Source organism: Rhincodon typus, chromosome 29 (genome assembly GCF_021869965.1).
Source record: "Rhincodon typus isolate 14 chromosome 29, sRhiTyp1.1, whole genome shotgun sequence".
In the NCBI taxonomy this organism is placed as follows: Eukaryota; Metazoa; Chordata; class Chondrichthyes; order Orectolobiformes; family Rhincodontidae; genus Rhincodon; species Rhincodon typus.
The window spans coordinates 19,477,314-19,501,549 of NC_063360.1; the positions used below are offsets into that span (position 1 = coordinate 19,477,314).

Below are 24,236 nucleotides of genomic sequence, written 5' to 3' on the forward strand. Positions count from 1 at the left end.
TAGATTGTCAGGGAAAACCCATCTGGTTCACTAATGTCCTTTAGGGAAGGAAACTGCCATCCTTACCTGGTCTGGCCTACGTGTGACTCCAGACCCACAGCAATGTGGTTGACTCTTAACTGCCCTGTGGGCAGTTAGGGATGGGCGGTAAATGCTGCTTAGCCAGCGATGCCCTTGTCCCGTGAATGAATAAAGGGAAAAAAAAAATTCTATTAATTTCTAAAAGCCAGCTCCCACAGACAGCAACGTAATACTTACTGCCTGAATGATTTCCCTACAGTAGTTCAGATTAGTTTCAGGGAATCTCTTTGCCCTTTTGGAGCAGGTAGACAGGGCCTCACTTTAGCAGGTCATTCAAAAGACAAGATTTCATACAGTGCAGTCATTCTTTAGTGTTGCATTGATTGTCAACTTTGATTTTCATGCTTGAGTCTTGGAGTAAGACTTCAACTCTCAGATGTAAGTCCTATCAACTGAGACATGGCCTACTTAAACCTATACCATTCTTTTCCACTGGTACCTTTGTTTGAATCTTTCAGATTTAGCTTTCCACCAAGAGCACAGCATCAAAGTCAGAAATATCAACCTAGGGCTGTGGCAATAGTATGTTTTTTTTTGTATTCCTCAATCTCTATTGACCCTGTGAACATTCACCTCCAGCGCATCTCCATTCTCCAGCTCACTTCGTCTGCCTTTTGATTCCACTGCCACTTATTGATTAGCACCTCCAACAGTGAATTGTCATCTTGCTTTTATACTGGTAACTCCAGTGTCTCCTCATAGGATATATTTATGGCTTCTTGCCTTTGCCTCATTTACACGCTTTTCCTTGCTGCTGTTATCAGCTTCCATATTGACAGCAGCTCTATTTCTCTGGCACTATTTCTGACCCTTCCACAATCTCTTGTGACTACTTGTCTGGTATTGTCTTGTTTGAGTCGTGGGCTTCTCCAGCTGACTCATTGTTTCTCTCCACACTTATTATCTTGCTGCGGTTTTACCACACTGTTTGCAATCTATTTGTCTCTTGAGTTAAGTTTCTGATTTTGTTTTCTTCAACACAGAAGCTCCTTAATTTCTAAGTCTGTAAAATAGACCATCCTGGTCAACCTTCTGTAAGCTGATTCAAACATTTGCTGTCAGTATTTCAGCTTGCTCACAGAGCACCTTGTTGCATTGACAGTTGGCTCCTGCAGCGCCTGAGATTTAAATTTCTCATCCTCCGTTCCTATGGCTTTGTCCTATGTAGGAACATAGAATTTAGGAGCAGCAGTAGGTCATTTGGCTGATGAGACCCCCCTCCTTCCGTCAGCATGATCAGACATCTGCTTTATCGCAATGCTACACCCAACTCTCTCCATACACCCTTAGATTTGCAGACAATAAGGGCATCAATCTGTCTTAAATATATTCAATGACTTGGCCTCTGTAGCCTAATGTGGCTGGGAATTCCACAGGTTTGCCACGCTCTTGAGTGAGTAAATTTCTCTTCATTTCAGTCTTAAATGGCCTAGCCCGTGTCCTGGAATCATGACCCCCCCCCTACTCCTTATTCAAGAGACGCTAATCAGGGGAAATATCATCCCTGCATTCAGTCCGTCAGGCATTTCTTTGTTTCAATGAATTCCATACTCATGCTTCTAGACTTTAGTTTAGGTCCTGTTGACACAATCTCTCCATACACACCAATCCTGCCATCCCAGTCTAGTGAACATTTGCTGGACTTCTCACCACCTTTTTTGGTGCACTCCCTCTATGGCAGGTATTTTCTTTCTTAGGCTAGGACACCAGTTACACACACTGCTCCCAGGTGTGATCTCACCAAAGTATTTACAGTTGCAGTAAGGCCTCCTGCCTCCTGCACTGAAATCCTTCTGCAGTAAAGACTAACTTACCCTTTGCCTTCTTTAACTGCTTGTTCAACCTGCGTGCTTGCTTTCGGTGACTGGTATACAACAACATCCAGGTTCATTTTGTACATCAACATTTCTCCATCTATCACTGTTTAAATAATATTCTGATATTCTGTTTTTCCTACCAAAGTGCTTCACACTTATCCATGTTGTACTATGTCTATCCTGTACTTTTCCATTCATTCAACTGTTCTAAAGCACCTTGATCCCTCTGCATCACCCTCAACATACTCCTCATTTAGTTCTGTGATCTTTAGCAAATTTGCAAATATTACATTTAATTCCCTGATCCAAATCATTGATCTGTATTTGAGTAACTGGGACCTACGCATTTCCTTGCATCGCCTTCCACCGCAAAAAACACCTGTTTATTGCTACTTTTTCCTGTCTACTAACCAGTTCTCAATCCATCACCAGTATATCTAACACTGCCCCCCCCCCCACCAACAATTCTGTGCTTTAATTTTGCACACTAACCTCTTGCATGTAAATTGATCAAAAGTCTTCTAGTTTAAAAAAAAATCCTAATTCACCATGTCCAGTAGTTCTGCCTTTATCTATTGTACAGTTGCATTCTCAAAAAAATTCTAGTCGGTTTGTCAAATTTTCTTTCCTTTTAGTAAGTCCATGTTTACTTGATCTAATCCCGTTGAGGTGTCCTGTTGTTGCATTTTTTATAATAGACATCCTGCTTTACCTCTAACCTTTTTCCTGCTGTACGGTCTACAACCACTACTTAAATTCTGAAATATTATGCATCCTCCATTCTGGTTACTTCACCATTTACTGCCTGTTTGCTGTCTAGATCTGCATTCTAAATTTAGCTTCTTTTAATCTCCTCACCAACTTTATAAGATCCTCATTAGAACACACACATTCATTAATCTTATTGACTATCTTATTAGGATCAAATTTTTAAGTGTGTGTGTATGCAGTGTCCTGTGACGTTGGCCACATTGAAGACATTCTGTAATTTAGAAGACAGATTCTTGATAATAAACAAGGATCAGAGGTCGGACAGGAATGTGGAAATGAGACCACAACCAGATCAACCATAATATTTTTGGGAAGCAGGTTCAAAGGGCCAATTGGCCTGTTCCTACTCCTGAACCCCATGTTTTTAAATGCAAATGAATTTATTGTTAAACTATACTGACTGAATGGCCTCCTGGTTATATCATTCTGTGATTCTGTTTTGTGTTGTTGGCTGTTACTCTGCAATGACTGGACAAGACAGAGATGAGAATGTTACCACTTTTCTTCACTTGATCTTTCCTGTAACTGGTTTGATGCCATTGATTAAATGCAAGTACCCCACCTCATTTTTTCTCTTTTGTTAGTATGAATTTGTACTTGCCAATGCTGAATTAAATCTGACATGAATGGTATGCCCACCATTGCATCTTGTCAAATTCATTGCATTAATTCTCGCAGCCTTCGTTAGACTCAGTTCCCATGTTTATGATCTGTTACACAGTTTACCCTGAACTTTGATTATGTTTTCAGATCAGAGCTTGAAATGAGTCCAGCTCTAGTCCAAGGGGTTTGTAGTCCCTGCATGTCATCCATCTTTTGGTTCCCAAACTACTATCCACTATTTTACAGTTCCTCATCTATTGCCATGTTTCATCCATGCCTTAAGCTTGTGCAGCCTACTTGGGCCTGGAAACACTATCATCAGCTTTCTAGAGATACAGAACATCTATATCAGTATTTCCCTATCTAATTAAGATGTCACATTCTCAACAAAACACTTTAGAGTTACAAGTGATCTTTTTGCATATTAACCCAAATCTGCTGACCTGGGTCAGGATCCCTATTTCTGATGCAGAGCAGACAGAAAAGTTGCATACTTACTTTCGTATTTTGGGTCCTACAGAACTGTTGGAGTTGGGTTGGGTAATGGAGGGATCAGTTGCCAAGGGATGTTTAAGGTGAACTGGATGGAAGGGCAGGTAGGTTGGGGGCTCAGTTGATGGGTGCAAAGTGGGTCAGGGTGCTTGGGTGATGTGGAGTTTGGTTTAGGGTAGATGAGGGGTCGTTGGCACTTCTTTGTTTTTGAATTTTTGAAGTCATCTAAACTAGAATATCACTTAAGTAGGTATCATACAACCTTTTAAAAGGGAATTCATGAGCAAATTGTGATTAGTAATAGAAATTTGCATATTTTCTTTTACAGGCGTGGGGCCAGGATGCACAGATGAAACTTTGTTGTCTGCTATAGCGAGTGCTTTACACACTAGTTCCAATCCTATTACTGGACAACTCTCTGCAGCAGTAGAAAAGAATCCTGGTGTATGGCTGAATACCTCCCAACCTCTCTGCAAAGCTTTCATGGTCACTGATGAGGACATTAGGTAGGAGCATTAATTATACTGGCTTCTTAGCATTACTTGAGCTACGCTGTTAAACTAGAAGTGTTGTGAACTGTAACAGCATTTGAATATTTGCTGTTAGTTTGGAAATTAATTTTTCTTTGTTTTGTTTGGCAGTAAGCAGAAACCAGGATCCCGTTGAAGGCAAAATTTAATATTTCATTTGGAATCTAATAAATTTAAACCTGAAGGCATTGTGATTAAGTTCTGAAGAATGGTCACTGGACCTTGAAAAGTTAACTGTTTTCTCTCCACAGATGCCAGATCTGAGTTTTTCCAGGAATTTCTGTTTTTGGGCATTGATTATTTCTGGTTGCTACATCGGGAGGTCATGTCTTCAGTTATAAATGTATTGGTTAGCTCCCACTGGGCATCAAGTAGGCAAAATAATAGCTCCAAATGGGAAATATTTTTCATTCGTCTAAATTGTTTAGTTCTAGCTCATGATGCTCTTTCAGATACAGGAGTATCTTCAGCATTTAACTTTGATTTAAAATCAAATTATGTTTGGATTTTTGCTGTTACCTCAGTTTTTCATACTTTACAGTCTGAATCATTGGAAGATGACCTGCTTCATGCAAGTATTGACACTATTAACATTAGTTTGGCATGCAGAATTGATTAAAATGCAAGTTTGTGGCATACTGACTTTCAATACTTTGGGGTTGTTTGTTTTCTTGGATTCTAGGACCCTCGACACACTAATTCAGTCTACTGTGTATAGTCATTACTTTGTAGAGTAGAGATTGAAGATTTTGCTAACCATTCCACAGCTGAACTATAAGTCCTATTCATTCACTTGCCAAAATTTCCAGATTTAGTTGCAAACACAGCAATACTTTTGAAAATTCAATGGCGATAGTTGCTGAGTTCTTTTGCTAGGAGCATTGTCTTTCATTTTTCCCTACACAGTCATCTCCCAGCATAACAAATCTTACAAGTTTGATTTGCTGTTGCTGATCTGTGAAAGCAAAAATTACATACTTTATAGGATCATCTTGATTTGAATATTACATATTCTTCACATGTGACACAAGTACACGTCCTTCTTCACAGAATGTTTGTTTTTTGTGCCATGAGTGATTGGAGATGAATAGTGAGTTGAAATGCCCAAAGAGCAGGAAGGAGATGCTGCTTCCTGAGCAAGTTGACTGCTAGAAATTTCTAGTCATTACTAGGATCAAAACTTAACTCCTCAATTCCTGGAAAGTGGCACTCCTTACATTCTATGAAATTCCAGCCAGGCCAACACAAAGGACTAGTAGATGGGGTATCTGGCACAGTCTGTTCTCAACAGAGTTCCTAAACCCATTATTGCTTGATTTTTGTGGAATGTCTCTGCAGTTAGTTGCTACAAAATGTAATGATTTTTGATGACACTTCAAATCCAGCGTATAGCTGTTTGTCTCAACCAGAAGCCCCAAGATCAAGACTGAAACTGCTGATTTGTCTGCATTGCCTTTTATAATATTGCTCTGACTTTTGTCACTCTGCTTGCAACACCAGAAGAGTAAGCAGCACCAGGCTTGGCCAAATACCTGTCTCTTGATCTTTATATTTCTGAAAAGCCTGGTTTCTTGAAAGTAACCAATGTATTGCCTACAAAGTGAATCAGTTCCCAAGTTTCATTTATTATATCTTCATCAGCAATTTGACGGACTGAGTTCCTGTGAAAGAGACTTGTATGTACAGCTAACTGAAAGAACTTTAACTGACTATTAGCTTACTGATCTCTAATTCATGTGAACTGATTTTGATCTCGTCTTTTGATTTTAGGTAATTTGTAACTTCACTCACTGCTTTTCTCTTTCTTTTCTTTGGATGCTTGTGTATGTGTGTCACAGACCATTTCCCTGGATTTTGACTATAGTAATAAACCGTACTTAATCCTAAAGAATTTGCTGTGGGGCATTTTCACAAACTAGCAAGCAGCACTTACTCAACAATAACCTGTTCAGTGGGCTTGAGAAAAACCAGCTTGGTCTCTTTCAAGCCCACTGAGTTTCTTACCTCATTACATCCTTGGCCGAAGCATGGTCAGAAATGGTGAAGTTGAGAGTAGGAAGTGAAGATGACTGCTCTTGACATTAAGGCAGCAATTGACTTGAGTGTAGTATCAAGGCAACCCAGAAAATCTGGCCCATAGAAACCAGGGGGAAAGTCTTTGCTAGTTGCCGTCCTATCTGGCAGAAAGAGAATGATATGCCTATTGGTGGTCAGTCATCTCAGCCATAGATGTCACTAAAAGACCTCAGTAGAATCCTGGCTCACCCATTTTATAGCTGCTTCACAGATGACTTTCCCTCCTTCATAAGGTCAGAAATGGGAATGTGATTGTGCTGTTTTGCACCATATGACAAAAGAAGCAATAGTTTGCACTACTCCTGTAGCAGCAAATCAATTCCCTATTTGGATTATTGGTGACAACTTGAAATTAAATTGCCCTTACCATTTGCACTTTGTGAAAAGGTTAGTATTTGAGCGCTTTGTTACCTGTTCATTCAAACTTCCACATTCTTTCATTGAATGTATATGTGATCATTGCACTTTTTTAAATTGCATTTGGCACCTATTTACCCATTCCACAAGCCAAATGTATTGATATTTCTTGCAATCTCTGTTTGTTAACTTTCTTAGTTTTGTCAGATGTATTTGGGCTCCTTTATAACCAACTGTCGTCTATGTGAACGGAGAGCAAAAGTTAACCCCTCAAGTAAACCACTTCCTTGATTGAGCAACATTAAAAATTTATCTAGCATTTTATGACTGAGAGTCAGAGAACACTCTCAGTTCAAAGTGTCAACTTTGTTTCTCTCTGCACCAATCCTCCCAGATGTGCTGAGTTTCTCCAGCACTTTGTATATACATGGCATCATATATTTTCTCTATATTGAGTCATGATATTCAGTCTTTAAGCTTAAGTGACATTAACATCTGTTTTGAACTAATTTGAACTTGAATTATGGCTTCAAAAGAGTGCCTGTACCAACATTAGAGTAACCAGTTTATAGTTTCTTGGCTTATCTCTTTTTTATTGGACAAGAATGTTGCATTGGCTAACTTCCTGTTCCTAATACAATTCATACAGTTGAGCTTTTCTAAAAATTTGCGGCTAATATTTGCCATCTCTTCTGATTTTTTTCGACACATGAGGGTATATGCTCACAGGTAGCCTATCCACTAATGTTTTCTTTAATTAGAACTGATACCTATTCTGTCAACTTTTTAAAAATTTATTCATTTTGTGGGATGTGGGCAATGCTGGTTGGGCCAGCATTTATAGCCCATCCCCGTTGCCGTTGAGATAGTGGTGACCTGCCTTTTTGAACCGCTGCAGTCCACCTGCAGTGGTATGATCCACAATGCCATTAGGGAAGGAATTCCAGGATTTTAACCCAGCAACCATGAAGGAATGGTGATATCTTTCCAAGTCAGGATGGTGAGTGGCTTGGAGGGGAATTTTATGGTGGTGGTGTTCCCATGTATGTGCTGCCCTTGTGTTTCTAGGTGGAAGTGGTCATGGGTTTGGAATGTGCTCTCTGAGGATCTTGGGTGAATTTCTGTAGTGCATCTTGTAGATAGTAGCAGCAGTGTGTACTGAGTGTGGATGGTGGAGGGAGTGGACACAGTGCCAATCAAGTGGTCTGCTTTGTCCTGGATGGTATCCAGTGTCTTGAGTGTTGTTGGAGCTCCAGTCATCCTGGCAAGTGGGGAGTATTCGATCACACTCCTGACTTGTGCCTTGGAGATGGTGGATGGGCTTTTGGGAGTCGGGTGAGTTACTTGCTGCAGTATTCCTAGCCTCTGATCTGCTGTTGTAGCCACTACGTTTATGTGGTGAGTCCAGTTGAGTTTCTGATCAATGATAACTCCCAGGATGTTGATAGTGGGGGATTCAGTGATGGTAACACCACTGAATATCATGGGGTGGTAGTTAGATTGTTTGTTTCTTATTTGTGATGCTCATAGTCTGCCATTTGTGTGGTACAAATGTTACTTGACACTTGTCAACCCAAGAGTGAATATTGTCCAGATCTTGTTGCATTTGGGCACGGACTGCATCAGTGTCTGAGTCATCGCAAATGGTGCTGAACATTGTGCATTCGTCAGCAACATCCCTACTCCTGACCTTATGATGGAGGGAAGGTCATTGATGAAGCAGCTGAAGATGGTTGGGCGTAGGATAGTACCCTGAGGAACTCCTGCAGAGATGTCCTGGAGCTGAGATGATTGACCTCCAACAACCACAGCCATCTTCCTACGTTCTAGTTATGCCTTCATCTGCTGGAGAGTTTGCTCCCTGATACCCATTGATTCCAATTTTGCTAGGGCTCCTTGATGCCACACTCAGTCAAAAGCAGCCTTGATGTCACGGGCTGTCACTCTCACCTCACGTCTGGAATTCAGCTCTTTTGTCCATGTTTGAACTAAGGCTATAATGAGGTCAGGAGCTGAGTGGCCCTGGTGGAACCCAAACTGGGCTTCGCTGAGCAAGTGCTGCTTGATAGCACTGTTGATGACCCGTTCCATTACTTTGCTGATGATCAAAAGTAGATTGATGGAACAGTAATTGGCCAGGTTGGATTTGTCCTGCTTTTTATGTACAGGATGTACTTGAGCAATATTCCACATTGTCAGCTAGATGCTAGTGTTGTAACTATACTGGAACAGCTTGATTAGGGGAACAGCAAGTCCTGGAGCACAAGTCTTCAGTACTGTTCGTGGAATGTTGTCAGGGCCTGTAGCCTTTGCAGTATCCAGTGCGTCTAACTGTTTCTTGATATCACGTGGTGTGAATTAAATTGACTGAAGACTGGTATCTGTAATGCTGGGGAACTAGTGGAGGAGGCAGAGATGGATGATCCAGTTGGCACTTCTGGCTGAAGATTGATGTGAAAGCTTCAGCTTTATCTTTTGCACAAATGTGCTGGGCTCTTCCATCATTGAGGATGGGGATATTTGTGGAGCTGCCTCCCAGTGAGTTGTTTAATCGTCCACCACCATTCACGACTTGATGTGGCAGGACTGCAGAGCTTAGATCTGATCCATTTATTGTGGAATTGCTTAGCCCTTAGCATGCTGTTTGGCATGCATGTGGTCCTGTTGGTGACTTCACCAGGTTGACCCCTCATCTTTGTTTGCCTGGTACTGCTCCTGGCATGCCCTCCTGCACACTCTACTGAACCAAGGTTGATCCCCTGGCTTGATGGTAATGGTTAAGTGGTGGGTATGCTGGGCCACGAAGGTTACAGATTGTGCTGCAGTTAATGGCCCACAACACCTCATGATGCCCACACTTGAATTGCTACATCTGTGCGAAGTCTGTGCGATTTAGTGCCACACAACATGATGGAGGTTATTCTCAATGTGAAGGCGGTACTTCGTCTCCACAAGGACTGTGCGGTGGTTGCTCTTACCGATACTGTCATGGACAGATGCACCTGCAGCTGGCAGATGGGTACAGTTGAGGTCAACACAGTATGGAGCTGGAGGAACACAGCAAGCCAGGCAGCATCGGAGGAGGAAAGTTGACATTTCGGGTCAGATTCTGAGGAAGGGTCCAAACCCAAAATGTCAACTTTCCTGCTCCTCCGATGCTGCCTGGCCTGTTGTGTTCCAGCTCCATACTTTGTTTTCTGAGACTCCAGCGCCAGCAGTTATTGCTATCCCCCAAAGTTGAGGTCAAGTATGTTTTTCCCTCTTGTTGGTTCCCTTACCACCTGCCAAAAACCCAGTCGAGCAGCTATGTCCTTTAGGACTCAACCAGCTCAATCAGCAGCGCTGCTGCCAAGCCACTTTTGGTGGTGGACGTTGAAATCCCCCACCCAGAGCACATTTTGTGCGGTTGCCATCCTTGGTGCTTCCTCTAAATGGTGTTTAACGTGGAGGAGTACCGATTTCATCAGCCGAGGGAGGGCAGTACGTGGTAATCAGCAGGAGGTTTCCTTGACCATCTTTGACTTGAAGCCATAAGACTTAATGGGGTCCAGAGTCAATGTGAAGACTTCCAGGGCAACACCATTCTGACTGTATACCACTGTGCCGCCACCTCTGCTGGATCTGTCCTGCCGGTTAGACAGGACATATCCTGGGATGGTGATGCGGGTGTCTGGGATATTCTCTGTAAGGTATGATTCTGTGAATATGGCTATATCAGACAGTTGGTTAACTAGTCTGTGAGACAGCTCTCCCAGTTTTGGCACTAGCCTCCAGATGTTAGTGAGGAGGACTTTGTAGGGTCAACAGAGCTCTTTCTGCCATTGTCTTTTCTGGTGCCTAGGTCGATGCTAGGTGATCCATCTACTTTCATTTCTTTGAGACTTCGTAGCAATTGGTACACTGAATGGCTTGCTAGGCCATTTCAGAGGGCAATTGAGAATCAACCACATTGCAATTGGAGTCACATTTAGGCCAGACAAGGTGAGAATGGCAGATTTCCTTCCCTGAATGACATTAGTGAACGAGATGGGTTTTTTTCGGACAATCATTTTCTAATCCTCAGATTCTTAGTTCCAGGTTTTTAAAATTTACTTTTGAAGTCACTTCCACTATCTGCCGTGGCAGGATTTGAACCTGGGTCTCTGGATTAATAGTTTAGCGATAATACCACTACGCCTTCGCCTACCTTTCGACTGTTGCCGAATTAATATTTTGTCCTCCCACTATCCTTTGCCAAACCCAATTGGGAGAGCTGTCTCACAGACTAGTCAAGCAACTGCGTGATGTAGCAGTATTCACACAATCATAGCTTACAGAGAATATCCCAGACACGACTATCACCATGCCTGGATATGTCCTGTCTCACCAGCAGGACAGACTCAGCAGATGTGCCTAATCCTGGAACTTTATTTGTGATCTGGGTAGGTAAGTGTTTTTAATGATAATTCAAAATTTGGGGCGGCATGGTGGCTTAGTGGTTAGCACTGCTGCCTCACAGAGCCAGGGCCCTGGGTTCAATTCTAGCCTCGGGCAACTATGTGGAGTTTGCACATTCTCCCTGTGTCTGTGTGGATTTCTTCCAGGTGCTCCGGTTTCCTCCCACAGTCCAAAGATGTGCTGGCTAGGTGGATTGGCCATGCTAAATTGCCTGTAGTGTTCAGGGATGCTTAGAATAGGGGGATGGTTCTGGGTGGGGTGCTCTGAGGGTCGGTGTGGACTTGTTGGGCTGAAGGGCCTGTTTCCATGCTGTAGAGATTCTATAAAAAAAACTGTACAGTAAATATTCTAGATTTGACTTTAATGCATTTTCAGATTCTAACTACAAACTTTGTAATGTTTGCAACGAAACAATATACGTCTTCCACTGTCTTGGCAACCTTTCTTGTGAAATGAAAGGCAAACAGGCCCTATGAGGGAATGTTACACTTTTAGGGATGCTGTCTTTTGGATAAGACATTTAATGAGGTTCTCTTGACACAATCAAGTACATGTAAAGCATCCTTTAGCAATATTTAACAGAATGACAGTTATCTCTAATGTCCAGCTATGTTTATCCCACAATCAATAGAACTGAAAACAAACTATCCAGTATTATAATATGTAATCCAGTAATTATAAGTTTGTTAGGAGCTTTCCTGTATGCAGCATGGCTGCTGTTACCTACATTACAAATATCTACACTTGAACATTACTGTATTGGCTGTATTGCACTTCAGAATGTTCTGATGACAAAACTGTTACCTCTCCTTTTTAATCTTGCAATTGGTGCCAGTTCCTGTAAGCCATTAGTTTTATTCCTCCCATTCTTCTGTTGGCAGCTGCACAAACCTGCATTCCAACTTTTTCCTGGCACTTTTATCAGTGTCATGTCAGATTACCATCTCCCATTCACCCATATATCAAGCATTGTTGGAAGAATGCCTACAGACATTCTGAATCCAATTTTGAACCTTAAATTGCAAGCACTTCTCAAATTACATTTGACATTTCTAAATTGAACCTTTTAAAAGTGATCACTTAATTTTCGATGTATTTAAATTCAAATTTCTGTCTCAGTAATATTTGGATGTTTTTAAATTTTACTCATGGTTTTTCCCCCCTATACCGGCAGTAAAATTACCTTCCCTTCTGCTATTACTATCTAAACTCATCCTACCTACAATTTGAATTTCATTCAACTAATAGTCAAATGGAAAAGTCAAATTAATTGATCACCTCTTCCATCCCCTGTGGGATAATACACTAATCCAGACTACTGCTTGTACTATAGAGAGTTCAGAGTTAATTTTCATGTCAATTTTTCTTGGGCATTCATCTCATTGAGAACTAGCTCAAGGAATGCAAAAATTGCGTACTGTAACAGACCATGAAAGTCTAGGCTTACTTTACTCTTGTTCACTGAAGATCAGATTGTTTGTTTATATATTGATGGGTGTTGCAGTGGTGTCTAGATTTTTCATCTATAAGGGAAGTGTACTGATTTTCTTGCATTAAAAGGTCATTGGTGGTTTGCCTTTGTTCAAAACAAAAGTGTTGCTCCACAACACTGCCACTACAGATGTAAAATAGTTTAATAATTAAAATCATTGCAAGCACAGGTTACATACCTACTGTGCACTGACTTGTCTCAGTTTCAAATTAAGGTGATCAGCAAACATACTACCCAAGATTCTTATCCTTTGGTCAGCTACAGTGTATAGAAGTTTTTGCCCTGTCTTTCCTTCTGTCTTCATGTTCATTTTTCAAAAAAAAATTCCTTCATGGGATGTGGGCGTCACTGGCCAAGCCAGGATTTACTACTCATCTCTACTGACCACTGGGCAATTTAAGTGTCAACTACATTGCTGTGTGGCAGGAGTCACGCGTAGGCTAGACCAGGTAAAGACAACAGTATTCCTCCCTAAAGGACGTTAGTAAATCAGTGGATTTTTCTGACAATTGAAAATGGTTTTGAGATATTTATTGATTTCAAATTCCACCATCTGCCATGGCAGGTTTCAAACCCAGGTCCCCAGAACATTATCAGGGTCTCTGGATTAATAGTCTAGCGATAAGACCACTAGGCCATCACCTCACCTCTTATTGCTATCAATCATTTATCATTTCGATGAAGTACATTCGACTGGGTAGACGTGGAAATGGGGATTAAGGAGCCGGAAATGAATAATCATTCATGAAGCAAATGTGGGAGTGATATTAGTTAGAAGATATCTAGTGGATTTTATGTTGTTGCCTCCCTATGCCTTCAAAATTCTTGCATGGTCCACATTAATGAATGTAATCCACAAATAGACACTGGTAGACCAATTTGAGACTTGTCTGTGCTGGTATAGTAGTTATTTGAATTAAAAGAAATAACTGAACATACCACTATTTAAAATGTGCCCATGTATTTATTGCAGAAAGCAAGAAGAACTTGTACAACAGGTGCGGAAGAAGTTGGAGGAGGCACTGATGGCTGATATGCTAGCACATGCTGAGGAATCTGGAAAGGAGTCAGATATAGCACAAGACAAAGAAGAGGATGTATAGCCAAGGTACCTTGAGGATGAGCAGAATCTTGGTATTTATCCAATTCCTGTGAATTTAATATGTTAATATGTTATTGTTTTTCCACCAACCACATGCATCACAATATGCAATTTTCATTCAGCATTCTCCATTCCTTGGTGGAGTTGAATCAAGTTGGTTGGGAAAGCGACATAATGGCTGACAGAACCAGTTACACACTTGTTATCAGGTATAACATGAAATTATGTCATGCTGCATACAAGTTTCCTCTACCCTGGAATACATTTGGTGAATCTAACAATTTTATATTTACAACCTAATTTATGATTAGATACCTTCAATTTACGAATTTTGTTCCTGAATTAGTACAGTTGATTGTTATTTTTTAAAATCAGTTTCTTATGGTTTGCTTACCCTCTGTCTTTCCTTGCTCAATATCTGTTTCAGTTGACAAGAGTTACAGATTTAGCTGCATCATGCCAAGTTGCACTATGTTGACTTCAGGCCAAATGAAGGGTTTGAATTGCTGCATGTCACAGGCTTTCTTGCCTGTTCTTCATACAATGCCTAGAATTAGTCAGGATAATTTTAATAAAGCATGTGGTTTATAGTCTTCTACATGGCCAGACACACCAATTCCTCAAGTACCTACATTAGACTATCTAAACAGAGTGACTAGATATATGTCTAGACAGCCATTCTCTACGGCCCAGCAATTCAGTCTGTCAGATAGCTTTCCTGCTTTTTATTTGCCGCCTTTTTCGAACTACAGCAAGGTCTTCAACACAAACAGCTTAACAGAAGAGTTAACATCTAAGAGCATCTTAAAGTAATTGTCAGGATGGAGCAAAAAGGCTGTTTCTCCATTGCTTTCCACGTATGCAGATTCAAACATCCTTTTGTAGATTTGATGTGAGTTCAACATTCACATACTAACATGAAGGAAAGGCTTAAGGCAATAACACTGTTTCGGTCCTTTCAGCTTATGTCCTGATGACTGCCCTGGTGTGGTCAATTTCCATTTGGACTGAGCAGTACTGGCATCCCTGTTTCATATTTTCAGTCTTGACTTGAGAATTATGCTATGTATTTTGCTAACACTTAGAACAGAGGTTTCCAAAATGAGTAACTGGGGTTATGACCTCCAAGGGCTGCAGTGGCAGCTATGGAGTACAGACTTCTTGTTTGGATTGTGCACTATGGCCAAGACAATGAGCTCCAGAGTCGAATTGCCAGATGATAGGTGCCTTAGTTGTTTAGTTTTATGTCCTTACCATCCTTCACGCTACCACCACCCCATCCCACAGACAGTTCACACTTGATACCACAAGTCTTACTGTACAACGTCAGTAAGATATAAATGGTTATTCCCATTCATCTCTTCATAATTGATATAAATGTATGGCCCAAGAATAATCCAGTAACCTAAAGCATAGCTCTCATCTTTTGATGTGGGGTTGAATCTGTCTTGCTACTTTTCTAACTGCTAATGTTTTAAGTTTGAGTTTACAAGGGTGATTTTTTTTTTATATATTAAATTCACTCATCTAGTGTATGTTGGTGGTTTCAGGATCCAGAAAAATGAAACTGCACCACCCTGTACCACAGTGTTTATATTGGATAGGGATAACAAGAGGGAGAAAAAGTTGTAATAAATTGTTCTCCTTCATACTGGCCTGTCTTTTATAAGATGCATTATATTTTGTCGTGTCATATTTTTAACATGTCCTTTTAAATGAATGAGCACCTGACACAATGTTAAGTTGCTAGGTTTTTGTACATTTATAGGCTGTTGGAGAACTTTATTCTACCTCTGACGTGAGTTTGTAATTTGTTGAGGCCAAATATGGTTTGCTGTTTTATGTTTTTGGGCAGTCAGGGAACCCATTTTGCAATGTTTCTGGTCAAGCATTTTGAAATATTTTGAGATAACATACGTTAAGTGCTCATTCTATAGATATGTTGTAGAATATACTCGTATCCAAAAAATGCATTGGCATATAACTGTCCTGTAGACATCTGACACCCAAGTCTGAATCTAGATCAGTCAGGAAATATTCAGTTTGGACAGACCACTCCTGAGCTAGGTTACAGGTATGTCATTTCACAACTGGTAACTTGTTCAATGCCTTAGCAGAGAAGCTTGATGCTTGTCCACAGCAATGTGTGTAATGCTTTTGTCTGCAATATGATTTTCATTTGTTTTCTTGACAGGAGATTATTAGAATCCAATTTTTTCAGGGAAGTGTGGACATAAAGATGAGTGAAAATATTCATAAGGATGAGAATCACTGAATAATTGTATCATTTGGAATTTCTGCATCCAAACTGGTTTATAATATGTTTGTAGAACTACTTTTCCAGTTTAAAAATAAAAGTGCTTTTTGTCAGATGGAAACGGTCATTGTGATGGGCATGTAGACCATTGCCAGTAATCATTTTTAAACTTGAAGTTTGTTTTTATATGCTCACATTTTTTAAAGCTATGTAAAATACTGTAAAATTTGATATGTGCAAGTTGTCTGTTGGTAGATATATTCTTTTGTTTGTGGTTTAATCGTGAAATAAGCATACATACATCTTTGACGAGCACCAGAGAATGAATCCAATATTTCTAGTTTTGTATGTTGCGTTTCTAGACCATTGCATTCTTGATCCTGTAATGAGGCAAACTGCATTCATGCACGTTCTGTGGAAAATTGTTTTGAAAGTGTTTTATAATGCATGTTTCCAATTCTTTCCCACCTTCAGTATGTGTACATTATGTGTAGTGAAAGCAAACTGTAAAAGCTGGAATAGCTTGTTAATAAAATCTATTTACTAAATTTTTTCTATTGGTAATGTTTTGCAAGTGAGCTGATACACCGTGAGATTAGATTATAGAATCATTTTACTGTACTTCTGTAATCTCTGTTTGGATTCAGCTGCAAGCCCACAATTACAAAAGACCATGAACCGTTATCATGGTTTGGGATTTCTTTTAATCCCATTTTAATCTATTGGAAGATATTTGGGAGTTAATATTTGAAGTGTTAAAAATGCCTCTTAGGTTTAAAAGGTCACTGAAACAAAGACCACAGTTAATGGATCGTGTATTGAAACTAGACTAGCTAATATTCAGACATTTGTGCTCAAGTTCTGCAGTTAGTTTAAATCAAGGCCAGATTTGATAGCTCTTATTTGCATGTCTGGAAATGCAAACAGCTTAACAATTTGTATCTTGACTTACTTCACAAAGTGTTTGAGTGAACGTTGGGAAAGATGAAATGAGAATGTATGCAAAAGATGATATCCAGTTTAGACCACAAGGGTATTTTGTTGTTGCAAACCTAAGTTACAGGAAAGGTGGACCAGCATTTATAGCCTTTCACCACCTTAAGTTGCAAACGTTAAGTACTTTTCAAGAATAGTCAAGTTTTTACTAAGGCAGACAACCTGGCAGCTGGTATGTGTTCAGCAGGGATCCACTAACAGAAAAATGGTAATGACCAGTTAATCAGTTGTTCAAGTTGTTTAAACAGAACTCTGGGGCAAGGTCCCTTGTTGCTCTTCAAAATGCCATGCACTTACATACACTCGGTGAAATCACATCTAAAAGGTGCACCTCTGACAGTACAGCATTCTCCTAGTACACAGCTCTGGAGAATCAGCCTAGATTTTATGCTCTGGTCTCTGGAGCAGAGCATGAGCCCATCGCCTCAAGCACATTCCTGAATGAATGCAAAATGTTTGGACCACTTACAACAGTCACCACTGAAATTGCTGCATGTATATCTAATGCAGGTCCAAAACTTGAATGATGACGTTAACCTGAAATAATCATCCTGTCTTATCAACCTACCAGTTCTGTAAATTAAAGCTGTATGAAATTTCAGGATTTTTCATGTAATATTTTCTTTTCATGCTAAAATCTTCCAGTTTGCAACATTGAGCAAATAGCTTGCTTTAACGTCCCTGAGTGAATCCTATATGGTCATTTAGCCACCGATCTTCCTTCCCTCTGAATGCCTAGCCTTCACTTAATAGTTTATCTGGTCACAATTGTACTGATGTTTGATTTCTGAATGTGTCCTTTGTTTCCTCCTGAAGCACATAGTGCTATTCGAGTACTTATAGTCTTGTGGTACTTGATACCCGTGCTTGTGTGGATGAGAACAGAATTTGTTTATGCTTTCGTGTTTTGTGACTGCATACAAGGCTGTGTTGCTGACATCTGAGATTTGCGAACAAAATTGGCATTTCCACTAGTTGAAAACTAGTAATTCCCAAATAAGGACATGTGAGTTTAACTAATGGATTTGGATTTGAATTTCAGATTAGACATCCAGTGCTCTCTTACTGGATTTGCCTTTTTTTTTTCAGAATACCCCTGAAGTATTGAATCTGTTAATTTTCACAATTATTGTCTAGATGAATAAGCATATGAATTGCTAAAAGCTCTGCTGCTGATAGGCTAATTGCTAAGAAGACCTTTTAGGAGTGGCTGAGTGAGTATAAAAAGATGCAGGGAAATGTGATAGAATTAGAGTAGATAGCAATTTAAACCTTTGCTAATATAAGCAGATTAACCCAAATTGTTATTTCCATAGTGTGACTCCTATAAGAGCATAACTCCAATCATATCAGGGAAGAGAGAATGTACGTTCCCCTTGACCTGCCGCAGATGCGTCTAATAAATACCTATCCATGAATGATCTACGTTCCAGCTTGTCACTTTTAATTCGTTTACTACTATGGAAAAGTGATCAAAAAAATCCTGAAATAATTTAATTCAACTATTGTAAATTTAAGGTAAGTTTTGGGAGAGTTTCCTGTCTCTTGATTAGATTGCTGCGCAATGATTGGGGTTTAAATAGAATTCCCAGATCCTTGCTAATGGCATTATTGAAATTACTACTTGAATCGTTTTACTAATGTTACTGGATCATTTTGTAGGAGCTTCAGAACTTGCCGGCCCTTGTCACAGAGAAGTATGCTGACTGAGAATTAGGTTAAATTCTTGAACACCACATGCACTAACATTTGCTCTGTCCACCAATGCACTGGTAACAATGTGTATCACTTGTGAGATGCACTGCAGAAATTCACTAAGACTCCTTAGTACCTTCTAAACCCATGACCATCACCATAAAGAAGGACAAGCAGCAGATACATGGAAACACCACTGACTGCAAGTTTCCCTTCATTTGGGAACATATCACCATTCCTTCAGAGTCGCTAGGTAAAAATGCTGGAACTCCATCCCTCAATAATTGTGGGTGTACCTACAGTAAATACACAAGTTCAAAAGGGTACCTTGCCACCACATTCCAAGGGCAATTCGGGATGACCAATAAATGCTGGCCAAGCCTGCAAAGTCTACATTCCCTAAATTAATTTTTCTTTTAAAAAAAAAAGCATAAACATCATGCCATGGCAAAATATATTTCCTTCTAAATTTGACTTGAAGCGAATTTGGTAAAGAATGGCGTCACGGTTTATTGAATGTGTATGTTGCACTATACAGCCTAATTTATAATAATTTGCACTTTTTTTAAAATCTGTTGGATCAAAATAATAACTGATCTTGGTAGTCTTAGGTGAGGAGTAAGTGAGGGTAATATCGGTTGAGCTTTCTGTAGCTAACTGATAAATTGTGATTAAGTATAGTGTGCACTACATTACAAATTTACAGAATGTTTACATCATTTAATTCAATTTTTCATAGAAATTACAGCAGAAATTCAGATTTATTGCTAATCTTTCAACTAGATCTTTGTACTATGATATAATCTTTTTTTTTCTGTGCATTAGTTTACATTCTTTTCAAATACTTAATCAAATTTGATTAAGGAACAATTGAAAATTATTGTTGCAGGACTATATAAAAGGATATGTCAATGAAAATACCAATTTTGTAGTGATAACCACTATGGTAAACCTTTTGTGGCAACAAGTTGCTTGCCTCATTGTGCAGTGAACAATGAAAGCCCTGTTGAAAGTTGTGTGAATATTTGGGAAAGGACAGGATCAAGCTAACCAGTGAATGATTGACTCATTCCTACACTTGTTAAACTCAAATAAACTGAGATTTCGGAGTAGTTTGAGGTACCATCGTAACAAGCGTTGACTTCGAGAGAGGATGGGTAAAGGAAGAATGTTTTAGGAGAAATTGTTAGAGGTTGAAAAAGCACCTAGTTTAAAAACTCAATCATTGCAGAAATTATTTAATTTGTCTATCACGAAAGAAAATAGTTTGTCATACAGTCATTATAGTGTCTTGGTGTTCATTTTTGTCAGAAATTACTGCACCTCGTGTTTTGTGTAACTTAATTCCAAAGCCAGTAACTTTATTTTTCACATACTTCTACAATTCTGATTTTACCATTTCAGGTTACAATTTCCTTATTTAGTACAAATAAAATGATTTTACATCTGTAAACATGATTTGTGCATTGTTGGGAAGAATGCTATTAAAATAAAGTTTCATTGAATACCAAGAAAAATCTAAAAACTAGGCCAACTTTTTTTTAAACCAACACTCCCTTTTTTTTGTAATGGAAAATGCAATTTTCCAAATAGAACCTCGTGAATATTTACCTTTTTGTTCATTAATTTGTGTTTATGTATTAGTTTGAAGCAGGCGAGATCACTCTGTAGTCTTGTATCTTTTGTAGAGCTAGAAGAGAAAACTACATTCTCTGATATTTACTTCCATGGCAATATCTTCTCATTGTGCTGCAACTTTTTAAATCTCTGTAGATTGGTGAAATGTTATATAGATCTATGAGTATTATTCCAATAGAAAAAATTACTTATAGATGAAGTAGTTAGAATTCTATAATAATTAGGGAGAATATGACATTCTTAGGGCCCTCAGCAACTACTGAGTAAGTTGGCATGAAATTAATGAGAAATTGTTATATAAACTCATTAAAATGTTTATCACTGAGAACTCCTGGATATAACTTCTGCATTTGGATATTCTAATTTTGTTACAGCAGCTATACATCATAATTTTAATCATTTGTTATTGTCTTTTGAAAGCATATCATCTTTCTCAACAATCAATAATTCAAATATTAAGCATGGCAAAGGTGCCACCCTAACCATTGAAAGTTTTCCCTCCATAAAGGGGAGACTTTGTTTTCAGACTTTCTGTACTGGTCATGCCTTTCATGGTCCTGGCAAGGCATACCGTTCCAACTCACCTTTTAGATGTTTTTTAATCAACCTGTTCAGATAAGCCATGACACACGTAGAGGAGGTGGGAGTTGAACTTGGGCACTTAGACTCAGAGGTAGGGGTGATACCACTGCGCCACAGCAGCCCCAGATACCCACCAAATTAAGCCCAGCAACTGTGTCCTTCAGGACTCAGCTAATTCCTAGTAATGCTAATGCATTTGTGGACATTGAAGTCTGCCATCTGTTATATTTTGTGCACCCTGGGTTTCAGTAGTGTTTCCTTGAATTAAGATTCAGTTTGAAATACTTAGAGAACTGATTGTAATCAGCAGGTTTATTTTGCTCTATTTGACTGTAAACCATGGGACACCTACAGTCAAAAGTTGTGAACACCCAATACTGAGCCACCTAAGCTGTACATGGCAGTGCCCCAATTCTGGCTTTTCTCTTGCACTAGTCAGCACAGGACATATTCACAAATGGTATTGGAGATTATCAAGATGTTGGTCAATAAACATAATGGAGTACAACTCTCAAGCTGCTACTTGAATTCTCTGGAACAGCTCTCCCAACTATGACATCAATCCCTAGATGTTACTGAGAAATACTTTACAACATGTAATTAATAACTATGATAACTTTAGTAATAATCTTATTGAATATTATAGATACAGCTCTCTCTTCTTTATTAAGAAATATTCCACAGCAGCCTTTTGAGCTGACAAATGCAGCACAGCATAGGCCTGATATTTCTATCAAGGACATCACTCTGTTACAAGCTCTGAAACAAGACATTCTTAAACTTGATAATGCTGGTTCTAATGACCTATATTTAAATGAATTGTTTATTAGGATGTCATATCAAGCAATAAGCTGCAATATGATTGTAGACATTAAATAGGGGAAGCGATTACCTTAATTATCTTTGCCATGGTAATGGACAATTGAATATGGGATTGACATCAGGTAACCATTGAGCCCTTAGCCACAAAGGTATATAAATAAGGTTCTAAAGAAGAAGTAATCACTTTGACAGAAAATAACTTTTCATAGTGGGTCCATGCTGGCCTTGGCCTAATGTTTTTGTTAGCTCAGGGAGTAGAAGAGACTACCACTAACAACCATGTAGATCAGCATTCTCTTTGTTTGTCTGATCTGGGACCAGTAAACCATTCCCACTGTGAGAGGTCATATGGCTTTTCTGGCTGTTTGGCTGATGTGTCACATCTCTTTACTGCTTTAACGTCATTACCGAATTTGGCTTTTTGGGTAATTGTAAGAATCGATTCAGGAATCACAAGGATCGGCTGGCCTAGATGCAGAGCTTAGGTTGTTGTTCATAGGTATATCCCATGGTTCTCATGATTTTCTTATAAAGCTTTGGTCTACATCTCTAGTTAGAACCACTCCAAATGTCATGAATAATCCATCATAACCTTATTCTGCAATGAATGTTATAAAATAATACTAATAAAGACTAAGCCACCAAATGCATCTTGATTTTACAACTTAAATTGGAATGTATTGCAGTTACTTATGTTTATGACATTATGCTAGCTTCTATGTTAAAATCCTAATTTTAATACCTGACTTAGAAGGACAAATGCATATTTTACAGTAATTAACTCTTCCAAAGGACAGATTTTTTGGCATGTACTGTGACACAACATGAATGGGAGTTAATATGACAATCATTTTAACTATTTACAACATCGAGATGTTAGTGGTCCAAGTTTTTCAAGTGCTCAAGATACTTGCATTTTTACAACTATTGCTGATAGTGAGATGCCTAATCAAGGCAAGGATATTTACCCAGCCCAGTAGGTACAGATTTATATAATAACAATTCTATTTTGAGGCATTTTTGTGACACTGAAAATGTAATACCTGTCCATCTTTAAATTTTTCAATGTAGTACAAATACAAAGCATCCTTTATTTGCATGTTGGCATGACAAAAAAAATCTGTTTTTGTATTAGAGTATTGATTCTGATTTCTTATTTCTTTGTATAGCTGGTACACATTTTTAAAAGGCAAATCATGTCTGACAAACTTGATTCAGCTATTGGGTGCAATAAAAGGGTTAACAGGAAAAGAGAGCAGTTGATGATGTGCATATGGTCTTTTCAGGTTGACATCAGCTAATTAAAGAGACAAATATACTGAAATTAATGCAGAGAAGTTTAAAGTGATACATTTTGGAACATGGGTAGAGGTGCAATGATAAAGGGGGGTGTACATGCACAGAGGTATACATACATCTTTGAAAGTGTCAAAAAGGCTGATTAAAAACCTCATGGGATCCAGGCTTCAAATATAAAGGCATAGAGTCAATAAATAATAAATTAATTTGTCTTCATAAATCACTGGTTAAGCCCCTATTTTTGTTGTATTCTTTTCAGCGGTTGTGCTTATTCCCTACCCATAATTACCCTTGAGAAAGGGATGGTGAGACCCCTTTTTGAACTGTTGCAGTCCATGTGGTATGGTACAACCTCAATGGTATGAAAGGGAATTTTAGCCCCACCATAGTGAGGGTATGGCCATATAGTTCCAACATAGAATACTGTGTGGCCTGGAGGGGAATTTATAGGTTATATGTTCCAAAATGTATCTGTTGCCCTTGTTCTCCTAGGTGGTAGAGGCCATGGGTATGGAAGGTGCTGTCAAAGGAGCTGTCATTGTTGTGTCAGATTCTAACCACCACCCCGTTAGGAAGGGCTTCCAAGGATTTGGGACCTCATTGATGTGTAGAGACTGCAGAAGTAAGGAGTGTTCTTAGTGCAGAAAAGTGTCAATGAAGGTTTAATAGAGATATTTTATATTATGAATAATTTTCATAGAGTTAGAGAAATACTGTTTCCACTGCCATACAGGTCAACCGGTGGATATGAGTTTAAAATAACTGGCATGAGAACCAGGCAGTGGGGTGGGGTTTGTACTTCCTGACAGCAATGAAACCAGACTTAATGGTAGCTTTAAACATGTGTTTAGAAGTGCTTGAAAAGATCAAATTTACAGGCCTATGAGAAAACAGAAGAGCAGTGTGACTAATTGGATAGTCCTTTGAAAGAACCAGCACAGGTGGGCTGGATCAGATTGGCACCATCACACCTGTAAGATTATATGGTGTGGCAATCTTGCTTTGTGTCAGACAGAATCTGATGTTGCTGAATATCAAGAGTGCTAATTTTTTTTCAACATAGGAAAAGTAATAAACTATTCACCCCCCTCTAAAATGATCCACAATTCAATGAGAACATTGTTCATCAGTATCTTAACACCTTTCATCCACCTTTGTTCCATTTCTCAATACATTTGGCTGGCAAAAA

General features: G+C 39.1%; 2 protein-coding genes across 13 annotated transcripts in view; one reads left to right on the forward strand and one right to left on the reverse strand.

Moving 5' to 3' along the window:
- Window positions 1-16,563, forward strand: part of mbd3a (methyl-CpG binding domain protein 3a) — a 30,373-nt gene extending 13,810 nt beyond the window's left edge. For 5 of the 12 annotated variants that reach the window (XM_048614280.1, XM_020514189.2, XM_020514186.2 and 2 more), the window contains 3 exons: window positions 4,093-4,270; window positions 13,630-13,790; window positions 15,953-16,563. In XM_048614280.1, the coding sequence (XP_048470237.1) occupies window positions 4,093-4,270; window positions 13,630-13,759 (308 nt within the window). In that variant the 3' untranslated portion in view covers window positions 13,760-13,790; window positions 15,953-16,563. Of the gene's footprint in view, window positions 1-4,092; window positions 4,271-13,629; window positions 13,791-13,880; window positions 13,968-15,952 lie in introns of all 12 variants that reach the window. The other 7 variants (XR_007265172.1, XR_007265173.1, XR_007265174.1 and 4 more) reach the window with 3 other exon arrangements.
- Window positions 1-24,236, reverse strand: part of LOC109938267 (RNA-binding protein MEX3B-like) — a 93,055-nt gene that overhangs the window by 63,136 nt on the left and 5,683 nt on the right. The window lies entirely within an intron of this gene.